Source organism: Parambassis ranga, chromosome 24, assembly GCF_900634625.1.
Source record: "Parambassis ranga chromosome 24, fParRan2.1, whole genome shotgun sequence".
Taxonomy (NCBI): domain Eukaryota; kingdom Metazoa; phylum Chordata; class Actinopteri; family Ambassidae; genus Parambassis; species Parambassis ranga.
Window position 1 is genome coordinate 5,917,044 of NC_041043.1, and position 25,567 is coordinate 5,942,610.

A 25,567-nucleotide genomic window follows, 5' to 3' on the forward strand; every position below is an offset into this window, starting at 1 on the left:
AAGAAGAACAGGAGGCATGGGGCACAAACTCCCATCTGAGATAGACCTCTCAAAAGTGGGTCAATGTTGGAAGGCCGAATTCAAGTCATACCATTCCAGCTTTCACACACACTCATTAACCTCAACATCTGCAAAATGAATAGCCAATTTAACAGAGGTTAATTGCTTGCTAATTAGTCAATCTGTCTGTTTGATTACTTGGGTCTCTTCTTTGGCCTTCTCCAGGTCGGCAGCCTTTTCTTCTAATTTCAGAGCAATGGTCTTTAGCTTTGCCTCGATGTCCTGAAGTCTGGAGCTGAAGTCTTCCTTAACATCTCTTGTCTGTTGCACCTCCCTTTCTCTTGCCTGCACCTAAAGTAGATGGCAGAAATACACTGGAATATTAATATTCTGTTACTGATAGTGGCAAAGAAGACAAACAATAACCTAAAAACACACATTTAATTAACTGTAAAATATCAACAAAAGCTGCTCATGGCACGACCACATTCACAAAAAAAAAATAACTTCGGCCAGTATTTATGAATCCATTCATGTCCTAAAACAAGCACCGTTTGTTTGTCCCGTTAAATCAATCAGCAACATAAGGGGAAAGGGATGACAGCTAGCTACTAGCTAAACCAAGCACAGACAAGGGACCAAAGTGTCATGGTCGACCAGCAGGCGCTAATGGAGCAAACAACGGATCTTCATTTCCCCGGGCTTCGCCGTAGAGGTAACAGAGAAACGGTGGAGCTTCACGGAAGTTTAATTTTAACTTTATTTTCCTTTTCTGCAGCCCCAGGTGTGAATGAAGGTGGCTCAGCTTTGTTTGGGGAATCAATGGGTGAGGATGAATCACACTCAGGTTCTATGTGAGTGTTTTCCTTTTACTGTATGTTCTTCACTGTCAGACAATATCAATATCTACTTTTTGTTTAGAACTGAACTTTGTTTGATACTTTTTCTCACTTATCAATACCACCAATCTGTTGACACCTTGTCCTTGGTCTCATGGAATGATAATGGTTTGGGTCACCCCATCAAACATGGTAAGGTTTTTATACATCTAAAGTCATTATAAGGCTGATACTATATTCCTACACCAAACATATTATAGCCACATATCAAACAAAATGTTTCCTGGGATGCAATTATTAACCATATTTTATTTTGTTATATTTAGTTATATTGTACACTGTCAGTTGCATGTTTTGTTTTAGTGCCTGGCAGATTTTGTTAAATGGAAAAAACAGAAAAATGAATAAACATAATATTTAAAAAAAATGGTCACCTGATCTTCAGCAGAGCCCAGAGCCAGAGTCACCTCGGCTAGCTGCATGCTAAGCTCGGAGGGCAGTCCAGCTTGGAGGTCCTGGTACTTGGACTGCTGCAGCTCTGTCATACGCTCCACGCTCTGACGCCTGCTGATGACCTCACCATGTGCAGTCTGCAATGCAAACAACATGACAACAAGTCCAAACAAGCAAGTAAGGCCATCATAGAAGCCAGAGGGTTGTAACTAGCTGACAAGAGCATTTGGTAATCTGTAGGTGCACATATAGGGGCCTACCTCCAGCTCCTGCAGCAGTGAGTCCAGGTCTGCAGTGGGACTCAGCAATAAGCCGCGAGTGTCTTGGATCCAGCCTTTCACTAAACCAAGCTCTTTCTCAACCTCCTCTCTCTCCCTTAACTCCTGATTGACCTGAGCCCTGCTGGCCCGTACCTGCAACACAAGGCTAAACAAGACATAGAAAAAAGGTCAAACTAAATAAAACAAAGAGAAAATGGCTCACCGTAAACAAGATTTTATTTTTCACTTAGGATCTCCTCAGTCACCTGTCATATTGGTCCTGCATGCTTCTGATCTCATGTAGGCACTTTGTGTCCTCATGTCCGTTTTGTGTCTTTTTCTCTATGCCCTCATCCTCTTTATCGTCCTCTCCTCGAAGGATGCGTGTTTGCTGCCCCAGCAGGGCTAGTATTGATTGCTCTCTCTCCACCTCCAGGCTGAAGGAATCATGGTACTCCAAAAGACTCTGAAGTGCCGCCCTGGTGGCTGCTTTCTCAACTGTGCTGTCAGGGATGCGACTGTGGAGGTCTTTGGACACCGAGTGCACCTTCTGCATCTAGGAGCCAGACAAACAAAGATTCAGCTGATGCAGATTTATGGTAAATTTTCAGATTTAACTGATAACACACTCCATTCTTTTGTGAGAGATTAAGATTAGGATTTGCTTAAGGCTGTTTCATACTCCGCGAGACAAAGAGCGGAGAACGCACTCCACGGGTGGTAAGAGATACAAAAAAAAGGTCTTTTCCGCACTGAGGTACCATACTCCGCGAGACGCGTTTTTGCAGAACTCCTCATACGGCCCGCCCACTAAACTATAAGGAAAGACTTTGCTGAGTTTTTTAACACACCACAAGGACTTGTGCCATGGCAAGAGGGCATTATACAGAGAGGGTGCCTGCAACAGCGTGAGATGTCCGGCGATGAGTTGTGAAAATGCGACATTAAAAGTAACAATAGCAAAGATTCAGTGTTTGTGCCTTTATGACCACATTTGCACATCTACTGTGTTCCAATATGCCTGCGATACTTCAAACTGTCCGGTGATGAGCTGTGAAGATGCGACATTAAAAGTAACAATAGCAAAGATATACAGACATTGTTAACGAGCCTATTATGCCCGGGTATGTAGGAGTATATGGAATGGTAATAACAGTCACCATCTGGTATGTGTGAATGGCTGTCTGGAGTTATTGGTGACAAATCACCCTTACTTGCCTTTCTTTCTTTCTTTTATTGCTCATCATGCAAAACCGGTAACCGGTGACCCTGTGCACAGGAGTGCGGATCAGCGGGCGGTCAGAGACAAAAAATGACGTCATTTTGTGGGCGTAACGTCTGCAGGGGGAAAAATGTCTTTGTCTCGCGGAGTATGGATCCAGCTTTACACTCATGATTAAGAGTCATGGAAAATCCAAGAATTGAGCATATTTAGCTAAATAGTAAGGTTTTATACACAAAGAATGAACACAGGCCAAACTGCAGAGGATGACATCATGTAAAGCTGAACAAAGGGTGTAACTGTTCCTTAGTCTGACTTCATTTCCTTTTTAGGAACAGTGTTCTGTGAGTATTCTTGGGAGCCAACAGACTCAAATTAGGTCAAAAGGCGGGAAAATGCTTCATGACACAGTGTTTTGGCAGGAGAAAGCCACTGGCTTGAAGCCTGGAGTTACATCACAGCACAGCAACTGGTATTCACTTGTTGCTATGTCCAAATTTGCAGACGCAACAACAGTTTAGTAGACTTGTGTGTTACTTAACTGCGGGGTCTCTTAGATACAGCTTTGCTGAAAGTTTAGTAGGATGACTGCAGGCACACTGGTGTTTGCTTTACATGGTTTGCAATATGTATGAGGGTAATGTAATGATTGACTCAATTTTAGCCAATGAAAGAAGATGAGCCTAATTTATGTGTACACAATATCTGAAATGCATACACACAGTATCAGGTTCTGTGATTATTTCCCTTGCCTTCTCATTGAAGTTCCTCCACTCCCTCGCTGTGTCCTCCAATGCCCTCTCCTGGGCTTGGGCCACACTGCGGAGCCGTGTCCATCGTTGCCATAGAGACGACACAGCATGACTGGTGACGGCTTTGCTGGATTCAGAGATGATTTGCTCCAGCTCTGTTGCACTCTCCTTTAAAGCGTTCAGAGGCAACTCCAGCAAGTCAACCTGAGCCATCAGAGGCTGCAGACAAACAATAACACAAGAGCCCCTTAATGAAAACATTTATACCAAGTGAAACTTTCCACTAAAAGTTACTCCTCAGACATGTGAGTCTTTTCAGTGTTAATGATTTCTATACGTCTGACCTTTCCGTCTGTTTCTGTCTCACCTGATATCTTTGACACTTGTCCTCTGCCTCGTGGACACTGGCGGCTTTAGCTGTAGTGAACATAGCCATCTTTTTCTCTAAATTATTCATCTGTTCAACCAGAATTTCTTTCTCATGTTGGAAAGAACTCCATAGAACACCACATCTGAGAATTGTAGAATACAAAAAGTTAAGTGCTGTATATAAAAAGCACACAACTTGGCTTCACATACAGTTGAAATACAGACACAACACACACCTCTCTAGGACTTCTCTGTAAGCATCCAGTTGCTGTTTGATGTCTGCGCTTCTCAGCTGCATTGCATGAACTTTTTCTCTGAGCCCACTCATCCCTCCTGCCTCCACAAAATTCACCAGCAGGGGATCCAAGGTACGCAGCTCCGCTAAACCAGCTGCAGAGCTTTTTTCTTGGACTGAAATTACGTCCAGGTCCTGCGTACAATCTGCCTGGTTCTCAAGCTCCACCCCTGAGCCGGCCCTCTGAAGCAGAGCCGCAGAAGAGTCCAGCCATTTCTGCACAAACTGCAGAGTTAAGTGGTGCCTCTGGACCAAGGAAAGAGCTTGATCTACAGCCAGCTAGAATATGCAGAAAGAAAATTAATTAGATTCATTTTTTTATCTAACTGCATGAATTTCTCTGCATAAATGTCAACAAGCATCATCCTGTCTGCAAACGGTACTATATGTCAGCTGATGTGAGTTTAACAATAACATGATTTAAATCATGTTAAATATATGATTTGGGAATACTGAAAGATCAAAGGTCTTTTCAAAGCTTCGGAAAGCACCCTATTATTTAACATAATAGGGATGTGATATTTAAACACTTTAAATTGTTATACATTAATAATACATTAAAACTAAAACTTTCACAGTATATCAAGAACTGTATTTTTAATGCTTCGACTCCCCAAAGGTTATTAATATTGATAATACTTTGAAACAGGAGACTGACCATGAATGATGGATCTGATTCATGATAAGCTGAAAGTGAAGACTAATTTCTAGATTTATATCCAATAAATGTAATAGCTGGCCAAACATAAATTATAAATTCTAAATATATAAAGGATAACATCTATATAATCACCTGTTTAGCACCAACTTCATGTTGAACTTCAGCTCCCAGCTTCACCAGTTCTTGCAGTTTCTCTTCGATGTGCACAGGGACGTTTTCCTTCCTACTTTCATACTTGTGCTTTTCTCTCATACCCAAGACATCCAACACCCTCAGCCCACTTTTGACTTCCTCTTCCATGTTTTTCAGTTTCCGCATCTCCTCTTGTATCCTCTCAGTTCTGACTTCTGTAAAAGTCAAAGGGCCCTTCAATTTGTCCTTAACTGTCCTCAACCAGTCCAACAGTTTCTCTCCCTCTCTTGTGAAATCGTCTTTCTTTGTCATGCTCGTTTCACTTTCTTCAACAAAACTTTTAACATCATGTTGTAAAGACTGCAACAACCCAAGCTGCAGGGTGGTTTCCTTGAAGTCAGTGGCATCAAACTTGAGGCAGAGGCTTTTTATCTGCCGGTTATATTCTTCAGCCTGAGAACTCGCTACATCCAAACCTTCTAGCAGTGAATAAAGACACAGGATTTTATCTATGGCACTTACTTTTTTGTCAGATTTTAGTCTGACCAGCTTCTCCTTTACTGACCTTAACTCTGAATCTGTCTTAGATAACATTCTGTTGTGTTCAACTATTATTTTCAAGTCATCATTTAAGTGTTTTATCTTCTGATCATTTCTCCTTTTCAGTGTCTTGTAGAGACTGACCAGCTGCTGGGTCTCCTCAGCTCTATATTGCTGACCCCTGCTAAGGAACCCCTCATTTTTACCATGAAGTTCTCTAACAGCAGGGCTTATATGGACTAAACTTTCATTTATATTCCTGTGTTTTTTAATTAAAGTTGCAACTTCCTCCTCTCTAATACTGATAGTCTGTTTCTCCAGATTGTCGAGCTGCTCCTGAAGCTCCTCCAGTGCATTATGAGTAATATCAAAGAAAGTGCTAAACTCCTTTCTCTCTAAAACGATCTGTTGGACTCTGTCTTTCTTCTCTTTGGCTAGAGCAAGGATGGCATTGTACTGCTGAGGCAGAGCATTGAGGCGCTCGTCCAGGTAGCAATGGTCAATCTCATTCAGAGTAGGAAGTATCTCCTGGCCTATTCTTTGGACAATAAGAAGGAGGTTCTCATACTCAGAGGCTTGTTCTAGAACATTTTGAAAGTTTAACAGTTGTGTTTGCAATTCCAAGCTATCATCAACACTGCTTAAATTGATTTCAGGAAAGGTTATGGCATCTGCTCGCCTCAGCCAATGGCAAGTCTTGTCCAGATCAACTTGGAAGTACTTCCTGGAGGTTAAGGCTTTCTCTAAGGTTGTCAGACGCTGGGTGGCCCTCTGAAGGGCCGTTTCAAAGGCCATCTGCAGTTCCTCAAGTCTTGCCAGGGTTTCTGCTCTCTCTTTGTCAGTTGCATCTCTCTCCAGCTCTCGCCCTTGAACCCAGAGAGAAGCCAGCTCCCTCTGGTAAGCTCGTAAGCTGCTCTGAACTCCTCGACACGCAGCAACCTGTTTGGCCAGGTGATCAGGAAGGAGTGCTATGTGGTCATCTAGAAAGGCCTTCCTCTCTTGCTGTTGTACCCAGGACAGTGCTCTCCCCAAGCCTTGCAGGAACTGTGTTCTCTCTGTGAAAGCCTGGAGAGCAAGCATTAAATATTATAAATTATTACATTTCTTGGACTGTCTGGTTTGAGTAGGCAGATCAGAGGGAATTAGACTCCTTATGGACATAATTAAAACTTAAATTCAAAAGTCCAGTTGTTTACCTTACTGAGGTATTTCCTCCTTTGGGCAACCCGAGCCCCCAGAGCATCGACCTCAGTCTGGGCTTGTTCAACAAGCTCCTGTAGGCACCTCTTCTCACTCAACCCCAGCCTGGAAGCCACAGCCTGTGCTTCACTCACCGCCTGACCAAGCAGCTGCTGACGGGCCTCCAGTTCTACACAAATGCTCAGATGGTCAAACAGGAAACTCTGGGCCAGATCGGGGGGTGGACTGGTTTTGAGTGCAGAGGTGAGTGCAGGCCGCTGTTCTTCCACCCACTCTCTGGCATCTCTTAGCTGGGCTTCCACTCGGGCAAGATCTTCAAGTGTCTGAGCGGAATCATGGATCTTCTGCTGAATTAGAGTTTCGAGCTGAGCCCAGCGCTGCTCAAGGTGACCCACCTGGTAAATGCAAAACAGTATCACTGAAAAATCTTTAGCAAATACATCATCATCATTACTTTTAGTTTCTGACCATCTCAGCATACCTGTTGTTTGACCAGTTCCTTGTCTAGAAGGCTAAGTCGAGGCAGGATGGCTTGTCTCTGGTCCCTCAGGTCTTCCAGAGTTTCTCTCTGCTCCTCTAAGTCGCTGGCAAGCTTTCTCAGGGCCTCCAGATGCTCACTTGTACTCTCTGTGTCAGCCCTGTCAAGTAGAAACATGCATGGATTGACATCTGGTCAGAACAGTAAAACAGTAGTAATAAATGTGTAAAGAAAACAATCAATGCATTGCACATTTAAAAACCTAAAGAATACCTGGCGAGGTAGTCCCATTCCCTGGATACTTGGTGGAACAGTTCCTCTACAGCAACTACACTCTCCTGGTACTCTCCACTTCGTTGCATGTCCTCCCCTCTCTGGGCCTCCAGCTCTTCAGCCCGCTGGCCCAAGTCCATCCATCCTCTTTTCAGTCTCCTTATCTCCTCCAGGACAGGACAGACCTGTCCATCCGTCAGCCTGCTGATGGCTTCATTCAAACGTGTTACCTCAGATTGTCTTTCCCTAATCTGTTGGAGGAACTCCTGCATAAAGATAACACACAGCAGTTTCTTTGATTAGTGATATATTTTTGCAAGAACAGTCAACTAACATATACAAACCATATACACATAAATAATATATTTTTTTAATTTATGAAAAGCCATTTTGTAATACAGACCTGTGCCTTGTCCAGTTGGTTCTGTGCAATTTTGGGCTCAAGTTCTGCAGGTCTCCTGGTGAGGTTCTGAAGTTGCTGCTCTGTCTCTCTCAGCTGAGTATCCAGATCTGCCTTCTGCTCGTCAAAGTCCCTCCAACTGTCTGCTACCTCTTCACAAATCATCATACGCTCCTCAATCTACATGTAATAGGCACAAAAAAACAATTCTTGATAAGGCATTTGGTCGCTTGAAAAGGCATTTGGTCGCTTGAAGAACAAAATACTTACAGCTGCAAAATATGGACACTGAGACCATGAACTGACCTGCAGTTTGACATGCTGGATAGCCGCTGCAGTCTCCCTGACCTTCGGCTCTGTCAAGTCACATGCTGAGCATACAAGCTGGAGGTATGTGCTGGCCTGTTCCTGGAGAGCTCGCTCCTGCTTCACCTATTTATTAACAGACATTTGATGCTTTTCTGACCAACAATTACGCTTTATCAACACACAATTTGGCCCCCCATGTAAAAAAAAAAACTAAACAAAACAAAACATAAAATCATGTAAACTGACTCTTTTTGAAAGGAGCAGGTACAGTCTTACTGACCTGGTGTAGGGCTTCCTCCAGGCTGAGAGAAGGATTTGTAGGAGGCTCCGGTTCTTCTGAAACAGTGCCCAGCCACACCTTGCACTGCTGCAGTGTGTCTTGTAGACTCACATGTCTCTGTAACTCATGGTCTAGACTCTGATACACCTGCAGAAAGAGAAATGTAAAAAAAAAATGTAGATGCTTAATATTCAGAAAAAAAATCAAAAGCAGCAGAAAAGATTACATACTGAGTAAAATAAACAATAAATGCATAGCTTTGAAGGCAAACAATGACAGGAAAGAAAGTCGTATAAATTAATTAATAAATAAATAATAAAACCTGACCAAGTAGGCAGTTATGCAGTCTTGTATTTAACAGGTGTTGAATGTGGAGTCCATGCCCTCCAGGGGAGAGCAAAACACCAAGGTCTGATTGACAGTGTTAATATGAAAGCCTGAAAAAAGGAGTAATGGGGGGGGGGCACTGGCATACAGCCCAGTGCATTTGGCAAAAGCTCTGAGGCTGGCATGGTGGCAAATGGCAGGCAGGATATTAGAGCTGCGTTGCGCTGGGACACAGTTGGCAGTCGTCGTAACACTGAAGGCGCAGTTGTAGAGAAGCCAGCAGTGTAGTGGTAAAGTGTGGCTGGATCACACAATGCCAGAAGTGGTGGTTGTGGAGGTGGTATCTTGGGAGGTGTGCTATGATGACAGAGTAGAAGTTGCCAAAATGACAGAGTGGGGCTGGATTACAGAGCTCGCCAGATCTACTGAATAGTGGCGTGTGACCATTTTTTGGCCCAACCATGAAAACGTAGAGTTGACAGGGGATATGCGGAGATTAATACGGGGAGATTGAGTTAGTGATTTTGGCTGGTGGGGTCTGTCTGAGTACGGCTGCTGTTGGGCTCCAGTTTGGCAGCCCTAATTGGTTGTGCCCTCTACACTGGCAGTGTCGTCTTAAGAGACTGGATTCAGTGTCAGAACAGGTTAAGATTAAGTGGATGCCTAGGCTGTTGTAATATAAACAGCCTTGATGTGTAGTCCATGTGCCTGCATGTGTAGCCACATGCACGACCATGGATAAATATGCAAAGTACATGCTTTTTATGACTTACATTATAAATACTTAATAACCATTTCACTAATTCAAGCAACCTCACACAACCCCCTCTCATTGACTTCTCCTCCTCATGCTCCTTCCTTCTCTCCCTCCCTCCCTCTTTTCATCTCCTCCTCCTCACTCACTCTCTGTGCTGTGCTACAGATGGCAGAGTAGCTGTCTCTGGTGCCTTGCTGGTGAGCCTGGACCTGCTGTCTCAGCCTGCTCTGCACACGGTCACTGCAGCCTTGTACCAGGTGGTCTCCTTGCTCTTTCAGGCTTGCCAAGCGATCCTCAAAGCCTGCAATTTCCTCCATGATGGCCTGTGGAGGATAAAGTGCCCAAGAAGATCATGTTAGCGAGTCTCCTGTGGAGATGTAATACAGGACTTGTTTGTCCATTGGTCAGTGACACAGGAGGTCAGAGCAGATTGACACCACACAGTGAAGTCATGTGGTATTAAACAGGCCTGATAGGATAGATCTTGAAGAAGACTGATGTGTATATTAAACTCAGCTGGTCTGTTGTACTAGGTACAAGAAACATTTACTACTTATTACTATTTATAGATGATGACAATAAGTAATCACAGAATGCTCAATCTGCAGAAAATAAACATCAGACAATCAACAATCAAATGATCAGACAAAAACACACTAAGAGCCTGAGTCTCTCCAGTTGAAAGCTCGAAAGCTACAAATACAGCAAACAATAATGTGTTGGGTCACCTTGTGCCTGGACAGATGTTGAGTGGCTGCCTCCAGGCTGCCACTCACAGTGGGATCTGGCGTCACCATCCTGCTAGACATCTGCAGCAGCCAGCGCTCCACTTCCTGGAGTTCATTGTGGTAAGCTTCCTGCTCCTTCACCTGGCCTTCCAGATTTTCCACATGAGTCTGGACCACACAGATCACACAGAGGTTAGTTATACTGATAATTACTATTTTCCTGTCATTTCCCCCGCATGTAAGGAGCACTATTACAACTATTGCCATCCAAGCACAACGTCTCACCAGTGCAGCAGTACACAGTCCAGTGTAGTCCTTTTGCAGTCTGTTCATTTTGTCTCTAATGGAGGAGTAGTTGACAGAAGATAGTAGAGCATCTCCCTTCTCTAACACAGACCTGATGGATCCATCATGGGACTGAACCATCTGCAACAGAGCCTGGGGACCAGAAAATCATCCTCTAAGACCATCCATAGTGTATTTGTAAATTTTGTGGGATTACATTTTTATTACCAAGGTTCTACTATATTGCAAATAATGTAATAAAGCACTACAATACAGTATGCATTCATCAGGATAAAAACCAATGCTACTTTGGTCAGCAGTTATAAAGTATATTCACTTTTACACTTAATGGGCTAAGACATGCAAGGTCACTCATGTGGTCCATTAAGCTAATGATATTCAGTAACATCTTGCAACATATTTGAATCCAAAGTGTATAATTACTGGCTTCAGTGCAGTGCTCTAAATCAAATTTATTCTGCCATACCTTATACTTAGCCAGCTGTGCTCTGCGCTGGTACAGTTCAGCTTTAGTCTCCACTGGGGTACTGAGCAGAGCCCTGGTCTCCACCAGCCAATGAGCCTGAGCCTTATACCGGTCCTGGAACTCCTTAGCCAGCAGTAATGCCCGTTCCAGGAAGCTGCGCTCCTGCCGGAGTCCTCCAGCAAGCTCCTCTAGCTGGGCAAGACGTGCCTCTACCTCTCCTCCTAAACCTTCTGCTCCAGCCTCATTAAGGAAGCCTGCTGCCTGCTCTGCACGCTCCCTCAGGGATTTCAGGAAAGTGTGACCATGCTGAAGCTCGGACTGGAGAGCCTGAGAGAAAGTAAAAACAAAAATACTCAGAATGGTTGCTGAATAAATGTTATTATCATTACTTTATACTAAATGACCTTCAACTTGGGTTTGCCTTTCAGTATCAGTGTGCCAAAAAGTGTAAAACACATCTTCTAGCATATAGAAATACAATGTATATCATGGTTTCAATCACATTCAACACACTATTACGGATTTCTTTGTCCTTAACCTTTACTACTGCCCCAGTCAGACAAGTCTGGCAGTGCGTTTGAAAAGCTTTGAACCCATCAGGTAGGCTGACACCTGCATGGTGAGATGTGGAGAAGCCTTGGAGGTCATGGTGTGGAGGAACCACAAGGAATAATATGAAAGGAGGACCCAATTATGAGGACCCATAACAGGCACCAGGAGCTGCAGGGGTTTCCAGGGCAACCACAACACACCTTTACATGGACACACACACACACACAGACCTCCACTCGATGGGATGCCATCTAGCTTTCATCATGGGTCTATTATTGCTTGAGTAGAGAGGAGCATTACACTTCAACAACCCCAGATCTCCTGCTACTGCTGTTGATAATATAATATAACAAGACCTGTCTCTGTCTGCACACGTCCATGCTCCCTACTTAATGTGAGGCTCCTTGCTTCATCATTCCAATAACAATGTTCCTGCTTTTTGACTTTAATGAGCCACAGTCAATGTATCTTAATTGTATACACTGTGTTCAGTGGTGTTGATGTAGTGACTCATTATCTCCACCTCATATCAAACTATCTGCTTTTATCTCACACCTCACATCGGCTTTCCTTCTTTACAGCACCACAGGTTGTCTATATGTCGAATAAAACCTGCAACATTTTGGAACTAAGGAACCTAAGTAACAATCCTCTGAGATTAGCTTAGAGTGGAGGGTTTTAAACCTGCTTTAGTTCATATTATTGCATACTGTTGATACTTTGATACAATATTAGACAGTACTACTCACTGTTCATTATGTACAAGCTCCTAAACACAGTGTGTACTTTATACTGGAGCTGTCATGTCAACCTCAATTACCCATCTCAGTTTCAGCATTCACCTGCTGTGAATGATGAGCACAGGGCATTCTTATTCTTAGTCTCCATCAGCTCACAGGCTCATTTATCCACTGTAATGTATGTACTGTGGCAGACAGCCATCTTCATCAGTTATGTGATCTACTAGTAGAAGAAGAACATCACTAAGGTGACCCTGTAGGCAGTTTATTAGTCTCTGCATTGAATAAGCCAACTTCAACAAAACTGCAGCACTGAGGCTTCATAGCGTATTCGACATAGATGCTATTTTTTTTAGCTTGTGTTAGTGCATTCATTATTTCTAATAACAAGACATTTTTAAAATGAGCCTATTTACTCTGTAGTGAAGGATCAGAGCAAATCAGGGACCGTGGCAAAAATGCCCTTGAACATTTATGAAATTAAAAAATATGGAGGGGAGGAGAGGGGAGCTTAATAATGAGGATGTACCCTTTTCTACTTTGCATATTGCATTGTTTACATTTTTTGTAGGAACTAGTAAGCCTCTTTAGCTGAGGGTTACAAAATAAGTGAAAAATACACAAAAAGGACCAATACTGTTAAATACATGGGACACATTAAATCCTTTTAAATTACCATATCTGCACAGCACTATTTTAACCACACTGACCAACCACTTCTGTATAGCTCACACTTTTACAGTACAAAAAAAGTCAACATCCAGCTAATGGCCCTTGACATAGCTATTGACTACAGGTCTTTGTGTCAATGTGTAATCATCCCAGCTCACTGAACAGCCCTGCAGCTCTCACTACAGGAGATGAGTAAGTGATGGAGGTCTTGTGTCTTATCAGCAGTGTTGGAGGGACACATGTGGCGGCAGCATGTCTTTAGTCCCTATGCAGAGACAGAGCATTGATCCCTGACACAGATTACTGCAAAGACCGCACCAGATGCTGTATAGTAAACATCTATAAATGTGTAGATATTGGTGTTGATGTGTGAGCAGTACACAAAGACAAAAGAGATGCTGTGGAGCAATACATAAAGAACTAAACTAAAAAAAAATTTGTGAAATCACAGAAGAGGTTGGAGAGTTTACTGCAGCTTGTTAAGTTAGCACAGTGCTGTGGATGGGCTGTAAGATACAAGGCAATTGCTATAGAAGAGAAAAATGTGTGTGTGTGTGATGTGAAGCAGTAAGGGCACCGCATCAATTACAGCGTCTGTGCCAGCAGGCTCCTGACACCGGCGCTTCTTCATCCTCTTACACACAGTGGGAGGTCCCCTCCCTGCTACCATGCTTCCTCTAAAGCAGCACCCGCTTTGTCTTCATAAAGAGCCGATCGATACACACATACTCATCCAATCCTTTACACACTCGATATGAACTATGCCAACCAAAGGATGGTGGTGATTTTCTTTGTATTGCAGCCTGTGCACAAGTAGGGCTACTTTTCTCTAGTGCCAATTTCACAAAAAGAACACAAAGAGAAACTGCTCAAATTATGCCAATGCTGTTATTTTTTCTGTCCAAATGTTCTGCAAGCTTTACAGGTGCACCATGCATATTTTACTAGCCAAGCATATTGTAGCTGCCAACGCAATCTGTACATTTGATGTTACAAGCAAGCATTTTTGCTGGCTTGGATATTGGACTCGTATGAGAGTATGATCAAATTCTCCACTATAACCTGAAGTTTTGCTAACTCATCAGTTTGGCATGGTAACATATCTGTGCTGATTTATTTCCCCCTGTTCACCAAAGTGTATTAAGCTCAATGCTGCCTCACTGTTTAAATTTAAAAAAATCCTGTAGCATAGGTGAATACAATGTGTACTACTTTGCTTATTAGATTGACAATACCTCAAGTTTTTTCATCTTCTTCTCCATGGCGACCCGGTCCAAAGGTTCAGCACTGTCAGATAATACTGTAAAGCTTTTCTGAGTCGAGCTGAGCCACTCAGTGAAGGATATGCAAAGGTTTTCTGCCTCTTCAATGCTCCTCAGCTCCTCCTGTAGCTGCTTGATTGTGTCCTGAAAATATAAGTACAGTATATGGTATATAGTGAGTATTGTTAATTGTTCCTTGGCAAGGTAACTACCACGAATTCAACACTTTTTATTTCTCATTTTAGATTTCTGGCTTATAACTCTTCAAGGTTTGGTCAGGGGAAAATTCAGGAAACATGGCCTGTTATCTTTTTTCTTTTAAGGTGTAAAATGTGGCTCAGCAGCAGCAACAGTGGGCACCAAAGACCACAAGCTCTCTGATCAGCCATCAAAACAGAAAATATCTGTTTTCCCTCTGCTCTTTCATCTACAAGGTGGAGTGGGGTTTTATGTTTTTGATGCATTATCCACTTGACTGAGATTTTGAGTCAATAATGCTATGAGGATGGAGAGGGTTTCTTACAGTTTTGACACATTATTCACTCAACTTGCAAATCCTGTGGTGAGAAGCTCCAATTAGCTGATAGTGCTGAGTGCACACCTTTTCTGAGGCAACAGCTTCCCACCTCAAGCCCATATGGCCCCCACTTCACGCAGTATAATTACAGGAGGCATCCGGTGGTATGAGAGGGATGATATGTTTCTGCATACATGTGTGTTGGCATGACTGCAAGTATTATGCATGCTTGAGTCAATTTTTGCAGGGGAAGAAGGGTGTGGGTAGAACAGAGACAGAGAGATGAATGTGCACATACACACTCAGATGTGTTACTGAAGGTGTAAAAAAATCAATGTAGCGTAGCAAAGCTTTTCCAGTCCCAGTACCGGGTGTGAGATTGCCTTCTGTAGCGTTTAATTACAGCCTTAGCCCCAGACCAGAGGAGCCCCATTGATTTTCCTTTAGTGGCCCCCACCCCTCCAGAGGGGCAGACAAATAAAGAGGCTGGATATGAGTATACAGAACAACACAGGCTGGGCTCATAGGGATAACTCTCAAAGAGACTTCAATGGGGTGTTACGGAAACAAAGTTCAAACTCTTGCTGGAATAAATTCCATGGTGAGAGAGCTTAACTATGTGTGAAAATGCCGGCAGTGGGCAGAGACCCAGTAAAAGTACTTCAGCCAATACAGAAAAAATATTTTTAACTTGTGATGAGTGAAAATTAATTGTTTTTGACTGACACATCCAGAGGACGGGATTATATACTCATACCGTATTTATCACATATAAAGCATGGATACCTGAACTACCACACATGAGAAAAAAAAGTTCAATGATTCTAACCTGAATATTAAGCAGCAGTGAATGGTAGCGAGCGGTGAGCTGGGTGGCTGTCACACTGACACGGCTACTAATGTAGGTTTCTTCCAGAACCTGCTGGGCCAGAGATGAGAGGCCATCGACTTCTCCCTGCCGTGCAAGTACTGCGTCAAGACACCCCTGATCACAAGAAACACACATGAATACATGAAGTAGCATATTTTAAAGAGGGACAAAGGCAAATAAATTGCTGGTAATAATCAACATGAAGTAACAGATAAAGTCACAACAAACAGATATTGGGCCCAGAGGGTCTGTGTGTGTACGTGTGCCTGAAATGCAAGGAAGGAAAATACAGAGTCTGTATCCTGACATTGGCAGGAAACACTCCAAAGGGAGGAGACCAAGACCAACTGCAAAGTGTCTATACCCCTGCAAACAAATTTTACAAAGCGAACAAAAAGAAACATTCATTGTGGCAGGAAAAATCTTATTTTTGGATTGCATATTGTTGTGCTAGTTTTGAGAGAGTAAATCAGGGCATTGTTTGGGATGTGACTGACAAACAAAAGAGAAATCTGAATCAAAGGAAGCACAATAATTTGACAGGGTTTATTTAAAGCTATTAGAATTCAGATCCAAATTTTGTACGTTGGGTTGTATGTTAGGTCTTTGTCTTTGTAACTTGTTAAGAAAGGTGGAGCTTATGTCGTATAATCCTGTAGAAAACATTGCACTGTAAACGTATGTCCTCCAATCTATCAGGTCTCTGAAAATGAAAATGTTAGAATTATCTGATCCATACTAAAACTGAGGAGTAAAAAATACATTTTCTATTTAGTGGATCGATTCTTGGCCGGGAGAACCAACTTCCTTCGATCTTCACTGGTTGCTTGGCAACTGAGTTTCACCAAATGGTGAAGAAAGCCTCTTTCTCAAACAAACAGTATACTATAATTGCATAGAGTGTTCCTGTCCTGAATATGCATAAAATATTCAGAGCAAATATCTCATGTCTGACCTGGAGTTTCTTCAGCTGAGTCTGCTTGGTGGTTCTGTCTGACCTCCGGTTACATCTGATGTTAGACACCTTCTCCATCTCCTCCAGCCACTGAGCCAGGTTTAGGAACTTATGGCCCATCTGCCTCAGTCGAGTTAGTGTGGAGCGCAACTGAGCCTGAGTCTCCTCCAGGCGGCTCTGGTAGGCCCCCCACTCTCGCTGAGCAGTGTCTAAAGCTCGGTCCTCAATCTGAGGCATACCCCAAGGGATTACTCTTTCTCTGCTGGTCAGCACAGAGGAGAGCAGCGACTGACCATGTGAGCAATGTTCCTGCAGGCTCTATGAAGGAACAAAAATGAGAAGAAGCTTCATGAGTTTAAATTCAGACTCAGGTTTTAGTGATGAGACATATAATGCTGGCTGAATGTAAAAGAATAAGGATAACTGTAGAGTATTACAACCTGTAGCTGCTGCAATGTTTTTTCAAGTGTATCCACATTTCCCTCTGGGTGGGACAGTGAAGCTAGAGAGGCCTGTTCCTGCTCTAGCCAGTCCTCAAACACATGCAACTCCCTTTGATATTCCTGATGGACCAGCACCAGGCCCTTGGCCTTACTGACAGCATTCTGCAGAAAAACAAACAAAAAGTGGAGATATTATTGAAACTCATTCAGAGGCATCTGAATATTCTATAACTGCATATAGGTGAATTTTAAAAAAGTTTGACAGAAAAATGTTTAACATATTAATCTGAAATTACATTAAAAAATATTCAGAGATAAGAAATTTAACAATGATTTTATATTCAGTCCCACACTACAATATTTTGGGGATAAAGCTGTTGTTCAATATTCTCATATTGAACAATGTGAAATAGGCATTCATACTCTATTCAACATTTATTATTCAAATGCCTGCGGAGAAAAAATAAAGCCGTATGTTGTGGGTAAGTACCTTGGCCTTTTCTTTGAGGCCGTTGTATCTACATTGCAGCTGCTGCACCTCCTGCTGGGTAGTGTAGTGTTCAGCCATATTGGAACCTTTTGTGGCAATGGTCTCCAGAGGACTGCTGTGACTCAATACTTCCTCATAGAGAAGCTGAAATAAAATAATGCATCATTGTGGTTTATCACAACTAGGAAGCCTTATTTTCTGAAAGGAGAAAAAAATCTGGAAAAACACCAATACAGCAAAAACATCCAATTACACCCATGCTTCTTTGTTTTGTGGATCTTTCTTGAAGTTTAATCTAAATGCAAAAAAACAATCTTACAACATCTAGTGTAATCTAATCTTTTTAAGGCTAGTCAATAACAGTGGAATATAATACCTTGGTCTTTCCCAGATTAGCGGTCTTATCTCTCATTTCAGAGTACTGTCTGTCGGAGCAACTAAGCGTCTCTTCAACCCGGTCCATCCACTGCACAAACTGACTCACGTCCTCCTGATAGCTGGTCCACTGCGACAGAGAACCCTCCAACTGACTGTGACAATCAACACAGCGAAGTTAATACAGAGCCAGTGTGTGTAAAAACATGCACACATTCAAATTTAATCGTCCCATTAACCTTTTGACCAAGTGAAATCTATCAAGGGAAACTAGACAGCTCCAGTCCCATTCATCAAAAGGCTGACAGATTGATCGGTCACCTTTTACACTGGATTGAAGCAGAAAGCAACGAGTCCCATGAGTCCTTGAGGTCTTGGATCTGTTTGCGAATTACTGGGACTCCCTCGGCTGATGTGTTTCTCTGTACTGCTTCTCCACGTGTCAGCAGCATCTTTAGCTGTATCTCCCTCTCTTGACGGGCTGCCAGTAGGGCCTAAAGAAAGGGGAGAAGAAATGGGCTGTAACACAAATTGTACTTTCCTCAATATGTCCACATGTTTATTAAAATACCACAGTTTCCCCATTAATCCATCACAGTTAACAATTAATATGTTGTGTGAATATTTGAGAATAAAGTCAGTTTTTCTGGGAAAATTGTGACCAACACCCATCCTCACCTCCAGCTGTAACATCCGGTCCTCCAATACGCTTTTGTCTGTGGTGGTGGAGATGCAGGTGCTGAGGACTCTCTGTGCTTCGCACACCCAGTCCTGGAGCTCCTTAAGTCCTTGAGAGAACAAACGGTGTTCCCCTACAATGCGCTCGATCCTGGAGGCCTTGTCCTTAAGGTATTAGAAAACAGCACTGTAAACACTTTTCTTCTTTTGGATTTGAGAATCAGGCTTGCACTGAGTTAAAGTTTTTTCCAGAGGAAAACAATAGTGTTTTCATTTTGCTCTGCTTGTGTTTGAAATGACAGTCTTATTGTTCCTCAGGCATCTCCAGAGACTCTGCCACCCACACATTATACACTGCTTGCAGTCATCATCCGTACATCTTTAGCATATGTGTAACTGTAGCACAGAGAAGTAAAAGTTGCAGTGACATTTCATTTGCTTTCATTCCTGTCTCTACATCTGGCAGAAAACAGGGTCTAAAAATAGCTACTGCTATCCAGCAAAGTAAATAAGACCCATTCATCATCACTTACATTGTCCCTCATTGTCCTGAGGTAAGTGTTTGTTCTATGATACATCAAATTAATCATAGGAGTGTGACCAATCTAATGAGAGCTTCAAAAAGGTCAGGTTCTCCAGCACCTACACATTTCAGCTGTGGCATTTTAGAAGTGCTTTAGTGAGTGAAGGTAAGATGCACACCCTCGGCCTTTTATGTTGATTAGGCTGCAACTGAGACCTTTTGAAGGTGGGATAGATTACTGTGCTCAGGTAAATTACTCTGAAACCCAGGACTTCCTTAGATTCAATATTCCTTGAAAGAGACAGGCTGATTAGACCAACTGTGACTAATGTACCAGAGAAGAATAATCCATGACATGGGAAATCACACAGTGAACAACACGGCTGGACAGACAGCTCCGAGGTGTTTACAGTAGTGTTTTTACATGAATCAAGCAAGGCACATTTCAGCATGCTGTAGCATTTCTGACAGAAGCACACATACAGTAAAGGGGCAAGAAAGAGGGTAACGGTGTTACTGGGTGGGAGTGGTGTTACCTTAGTTAGGTTGCTGAGGGCTAGGTACTGTGCTGACAGCTGAGAGACTCTGTGGACGAAGCCCTTGCCAGCTGCTTGTCCCTCCCAGAGACGATGAGCTCTTTCCCTCAGCCTACTTAGCTCTACCTCCCGACTGGCCATCTCTTCTAGCACACACTGTGCCAGCATGAAACAGGCGATGGAGGAACAGAGATGGAGCAAAGGGGGTGTGGGTGAGGGCAGTGTTAAACAGGCAGATTAGAAAAGATGGTTGTGTGTAAGCAGCATAAAAAGGGGGGAAATGAAACAAGAGAAGCAGGAGGTGTGAGAGGCACAAAGGGGGGAACAGGGGTGAGTTAATATGTAACAAGTACAGAGGAACAAGAACACATGGAGGGAAAAACAAAAGAAAGTACAATGTAACAACAAGCATCAGCAGTATTTCTCTTTATGTTTATATATTTGAACAGAAATGTGGTTATTCACTTAGGCATCACACAAGAGAACAAAACAGGACAAAGGCCTAATGAAACAATGTAAAGGCAGGGGGTACAGATGTGAAAGGTAAAGAGGATTTTGCCGACACAGGTTCAGACCTTGAAGTCTGCATGTATTGTATTGTACGTCAGGTGCTCTGGGAAGAAATATAATTGCTTGCAGGGGCCAGACAAAAGGCAACAAGAAGAAGTGCTACAGCGGGCGACAGAGTAAATACAAAAATAGCAACAATGATAAGGGCAGGGCTTTGAGATGGGATTGATATATTTTTCTCTTTTGTCTGTTTTATCTTTTTAACGCTTCGTGCCTCTCTTGCTTTTTTTGTCTCTACCAGACACGGCAGAGGCTGTTATCACATCCTGAAAAAAGGCCTTTTAGCCACGCAGCGCTTCAGCTGTGACAGAAGGAGAATTAATTAGATTTCTGGACTTCTCCTCTGACTATTGTGTCAAGACGCTTCTCTATTTTGATCCAGTGGTGCTCGACAAATGTAATTAGGTCCTTCTCTTTTCCCCACTGATTTGAAATTGTGCTTTAGGGATCCATATCTGATGGAGAGCCAAGTATTTAGTATCCTTGGGAAATTCCACTTAATATTCAATTTATGCTATAATGACAAGGGGTACGTGAGTAAAGACAAAAATGAGAGAACATCACTACTAGCAGTTGGGAGGAGAAATATTAAAGGGCATAAAGCAATTTCAATGTAAATGGATCCTACAGTATGGATTAGAATGCTTTGACAACACATTGGTACAGAGGTGGCCATGAAACACAGTAGCATGAAACCACAGGAGTAAGTGGGCTCCTACATACCTGTAGTTTGCTGAGTTCCTGTTTTTTGGCTGGAAGGTCATGTAGCCGAGCACTGCTTTCCTGAACTCTGGCCTCTGTACTGTTTAGCCAGTCCTGCAGGGGCTCAGCACTGGCCTCAAACTCTGTCATCTGGGACTGCAGATTCTGGGAATATGACATACTATCTTGACAAATACACCTTTTAATAGATACAGCTAACATTTGATTTTAAACATTAATGTTTATTTTGTATATTTTGGTGTTATATACATAACTGACCTTGAGTGCATCTTCTCTCAGTTGCAGGTTATTCATCAGGCTCTTCCAATCTTCCCGCGCGTTTGCGACTTTGGCCTTGATCCCCTCCACTCTGTCTTTGGACACCACAGCCATGAGCAGCTCCCCACTGGCTCCTACTGTACTCAGCCTGGCCTGGCCATTCTCCCTGTCACTCAAAAACTCCTGAGGGGATACAAAAAGACAAAGGAGCTGTGACTATTTAACACAGAACACAAACACACAAAGCAGGATGATGTGAAAAGGAAAAAAAATAGACTGAATGACTATCTTCAACTTCTCTTTGCCTTTCGCTTTTGGTGCAACAGCTGCTGTGAAACTAAAATCAATAGCAATTCTCTACATGGCCGACATATTTCCATGTTTTTGTGTCCCTGAACCTGACTTCATGAAAGCTATAATTACCATACATACAAAGTCATTACTAATTCCACATGCAGAGGCAGAAGGAGGGGTCTGACCCAAGGATGCAATCTTAGGAAAAAGCCAGTTAGACTGAAATGTGTTGGTTTTTACCTCCTCTGTAGCCACCAACTGACAATGTACACACATACTAAGACATGCACACATACGCAGCTTACACACACACACACACCCAGAGACCCCCCCTCCCTCAGAGCTGAGCTGATGACAGTAGCGCAGCAGGGACCACTCCACCATCTGTGCAGTCAGCACATCACTTACACACACTATATCTTCAGCCTCCTCACACACACACACACACACACACATTCAGGACAGTAGAGTCACACACAAAACCAGAGAGTGTGCATCACTGCTCTTTATCTCTCTGTCTATTTATTTTTGCTCTCTAAATTCATTCACTGTCCTTTTCACACTTATTACCATTCTCACCCTGCGAGTGTAACTGTATACCACCAATTAAGTGTGACACAATGGAAGCCCCTGCCCCTCCCAGGCTGGCCCTCCTAGAGGTCAGCCATGTGGAAACATTGTTCCACATTCCTCACCAAGTCAATGATAAATAAAACATGATTGCCTCTGTATCTGTATCTCCTACACTGCTATATACTATATGAAATCCCTCTCTTTTAACCTTAAACATAATTTAAAAACTTCTGAGGGAAAAGCACTCATTTAAAAGTGTTTTTTGGTCAGTTATTGTTGTTTTTTAACACTCTGTGAACTTTGACCCTGTGAGTGCTGATCAAATAATACGACTACAACCCTGAAAGTAAAATCAAGTTCTTATTGTAGAGCTCAGCAATATCCTACAATTCTTTGATGGTAATGTGGTGGTGGATGTTGGTCAGGTGTCTGGGAGGTAATTAACTGTCTGGAGCAGGGACGTAGGGACGTCTACCTTAACAGACAGGCACCTGACTCTTAGCCAGGGCCCTGTGGAGCTCTGAAGAGGCTGCCAGACCTGCCAGAATCTCAGAGAAAGACACACAGACTTCTCAGAAAGAGAAACACTGAGACAATTTAAGAGAATGGCAGAGACTCCTGCTGTGGAGCTTTCTCTTATCCCTTTTGGCTATGTGCCTATTTCTAGCCTATGCAGCCGACTGCCAGTCCCGTCACTCCAACGAGCTCACCAGACGACACTCAACGGTGGGCATGTTAACACAGACATCCCCTAAAGCAATCTCCCAATGAAGGGGATTGATTCTTCAACTGTTACATAATTATACTTTTTTTGTTGTGGCAACCATTGCTTAGTCCCATGCAAACAAAGTTGTAACGGTCAGCAATGGATTTAGCTTCATGCATCTCAATGAAAAAAAGGCTTTTATGACAACAAGCATTTGAATTTCATTGCAAATAAGACAATTACACTTCTTAAGTTTAAAAAAATCTATGTATGACCACACTGATCTGGATTCAACCAATATTTAGTGCCACATGATTTGAAAAAAAACCCTCCTCTACTTTCTATTCATATTTTGCTACCTTATGTCCCTCAATAATATAACAAAAATACGATTAAATCTGTAAGTTTGCTGTTCGGTGCCCGGCAACTCTGCTCTTTTAGGCAATGGAGACTGTATTTCCTAATTCTAAAACAAAAACCAAGTAAAGGCTAGGTTAGAGTAGTAACAGCTAAATAATCTGAACAAAAGACTGATCTATAGGTATTTGTGATGTGCTGCACACATACACAGAGCTGAAAACAAAATAATATATCTTACTTGGATCCTCTGCAAAGCGGTAGACGCCTCTGTGACAGTCTGTGGCACGTCGAAGCATTTTGCGGTGCTGATTTTGGCATTGACCAACCACTGCTGGAAGTCTCGCAGGGCCGCACGAAACCTCTGCTCCAACAAACGCTCCTTATTTTGACACTCCCTTGATGCACGAAGACTGAGACTGCAAGATAAAGAAGAAAGGGCCTAATTTGATGTGTTGTTCACAGGTTCAAATCTCCCATGAGAAGTGAACAAAGAAAGAAAGTAGCTACAGTACAACCACAGGAAGCTGCCTACTGTCCATGTGTTCATCAAAACAAAGAAGACACGTGCTTAGATACTGTCCATAGTGTGTGAGAAATGGGCAGGTGGAGAAATGGCAAAGTGGGTGAAGTGGAAGGAATAAGCGCTGGGGCAAAGGGGCTGGGGGAGTGGGGGATGGTGGTAAGGGGCACAGTGTGAGAGGGGGGTTGAGAGGCAACATATGATTGGGGCAAGAGTTCACAGGGGTGACAGGATGGAGGGAACAAGGCATGACAGCTCGATGATACAAGAAAAAGGGTGTGATGAAGGAGATAGGGCAGAGACACAGTACTATGTTTGATGGAAAAGTGACAGTAAAAGATGACCGTATTAAAGGGGCAGTCTAATATTTGGATTTGAGTGTTTTTCATCATCAGCAGCCTCTGCTGCTGTAACCATGTGAGTGTTGGGTCATAACTATACTGATGGAGTACAATAACACCAAGTAACTGCTTAAAGGGACAATAAACAGAATTCTCTAGGCTTGCAGTGATATTTATCCATCTAAATTGTTTTCATTTAAGTTGAAGATTTTAGGGGGATTTCTGCCTTCTCTCTAATTGAAGTAGATGTCACTTAGCGTTAGGGGCTCAAAGCACTACTGAAAAAAAACAGCAGTAGTCTCTCTTCTGTGTGCACTAACCCAGTGGTCCCCAACCACCGGGCCGGGGACCGGTACCGGTCCGTGGGTCATTTGGTACCGGGCCGCACAGAAAGACTGAGCAAAACATATATTTTTCATTATCTGAGTCTGAAAGCTGTTTCATTTATAAATCGATCAGATTCATCCGCCTGTGCCTTTAAGCACCTGCCCAGACGCTTGTCTCGGTCACGGGATACGGCCCCAAAATTAAGCCCACAAGCAGCAAAAATGAATAAAAAACAAACGTCTTTGGAGAGCTTCTTCGGAAAGGGGAAAAGGCCTAACGAGGAGACAGAAGAAGAGGAGCCTACCCCTTCAAAGAAAAAGAAACCTGCATTTAAAAGACTATATCAGGAGTCCTATTTAAAATACGGATTTATTGCAACAGGTGATTCTCACACACCAAGTCCGCTCTGAGTGATATGTGGCGACAGACTCGCAAATGAGGCAACGAAGCCTTCAAAACTGCGAGACCGAGCACCCTGCATTAAAAGACAAGCCATGGAAGAAAACATGAACAAGAACGACTGAAGCAATTAATGACGGCCAAAACAAAATTACGGAGTGGACTGGACATAAGAAACACGCTTCGGGTGTCATGTCTCCCATTATCCCTAGATGGGACCGCCTCATTGCTGAGAAAGCTCAAAGGCTCCCACTAATTAAGCATAAGAGTAAGTTGTCTCTTTATGCACTTTTTTTTCTGTGCCGGTCCGTGAAAGTATTGTTTTACATGATACCGGTCCGTGGTGCAAAAAAGGTTGGGGACCGCTGCACTAACCCATAATGAGCATTATGAGAATGCCATTAATGTTTACATCATGTCTGTCATCACTGGCAGATACACATGCCTGATCAGGTCATGATGTCTGTAAGGAAAGATTCCTTTAAACTTTTCTAATGTATTTTTGGAGCTTTGAGTACCACAAGCTTAGTGCCATCTAGTTCCAAGCGAAAACGCCAAAATCTCTCTGGTCAATACTGTACCAAGCAAGATATCACTATAGCCAGAATATGTGAATATTCCATTTTTGGCAGTAATTCTATGAACCATAATACTTTACAAGATAATAAGCAGCAGTGCAGCCTGTGGACACACATGTTGTTATTTGTGAAAAAACAACAGTATGTTTAGGATAAGGACATGAGAGCTACAATTACTGAATTTACTAAATTGAGATGGGTGGATCATGCATGGAAATATATTCAGAGATGCTGGGCAGTGAAACGTGTGTGGAAGA

General features: G+C 42.8%; 1 protein-coding gene across 1 annotated transcript in view; it reads right to left on the minus strand.

Moving 5' to 3' along the window:
- Positions 1-25,567, minus strand: part of syne1a (spectrin repeat containing, nuclear envelope 1a) — a 75,553-nt gene that overhangs the window by 37,790 nt on the left and 12,196 nt on the right. Inside the window, exons 20-49 of the mRNA XM_028397898.1 lie at positions 23,384-23,561; positions 21,213-21,395; positions 20,955-21,098; positions 19,662-19,817; positions 18,603-18,767; positions 18,246-18,418; positions 17,926-18,079; positions 17,550-17,693; positions 17,057-17,221; positions 16,617-16,934; positions 15,620-15,775; positions 14,247-14,417; positions 11,048-11,374; positions 10,561-10,713; positions 10,276-10,443; positions 9,694-9,870; positions 8,464-8,610; positions 8,181-8,306; positions 7,878-8,054; positions 7,475-7,740; positions 7,205-7,361; positions 6,720-7,118; positions 4,984-6,588; positions 4,132-4,469; positions 3,894-4,038; positions 3,527-3,745; positions 1,819-2,108; positions 1,553-1,718; positions 1,274-1,429; positions 199-351 (exon numbers count right to left, since the gene is read on the minus strand). Coding sequence (XP_028253699.1) covers positions 199-351; positions 1,274-1,429; positions 1,553-1,718; positions 1,819-2,108; positions 3,527-3,745; positions 3,894-4,038; positions 4,132-4,469; positions 4,984-6,588; positions 6,720-7,118; positions 7,205-7,361; positions 7,475-7,740; positions 7,878-8,054; positions 8,181-8,306; positions 8,464-8,610; positions 9,694-9,870; positions 10,276-10,443; positions 10,561-10,713; positions 11,048-11,374; positions 14,247-14,417; positions 15,620-15,775; positions 16,617-16,934; positions 17,057-17,221; positions 17,550-17,693; positions 17,926-18,079; positions 18,246-18,418; positions 18,603-18,767; positions 19,662-19,817; positions 20,955-21,098; positions 21,213-21,395; positions 23,384-23,561 — 7,276 coding nt within the window. The remainder of the gene's footprint in view (positions 1-198; positions 352-1,273; positions 1,430-1,552; positions 1,719-1,818; positions 2,109-3,526; positions 3,746-3,893; positions 4,039-4,131; positions 4,470-4,983; positions 6,589-6,719; positions 7,119-7,204; positions 7,362-7,474; positions 7,741-7,877; positions 8,055-8,180; positions 8,307-8,463; positions 8,611-9,693; positions 9,871-10,275; positions 10,444-10,560; positions 10,714-11,047; positions 11,375-14,246; positions 14,418-15,619; positions 15,776-16,616; positions 16,935-17,056; positions 17,222-17,549; positions 17,694-17,925; positions 18,080-18,245; positions 18,419-18,602; positions 18,768-19,661; positions 19,818-20,954; positions 21,099-21,212; positions 21,396-23,383; positions 23,562-25,567) is intronic.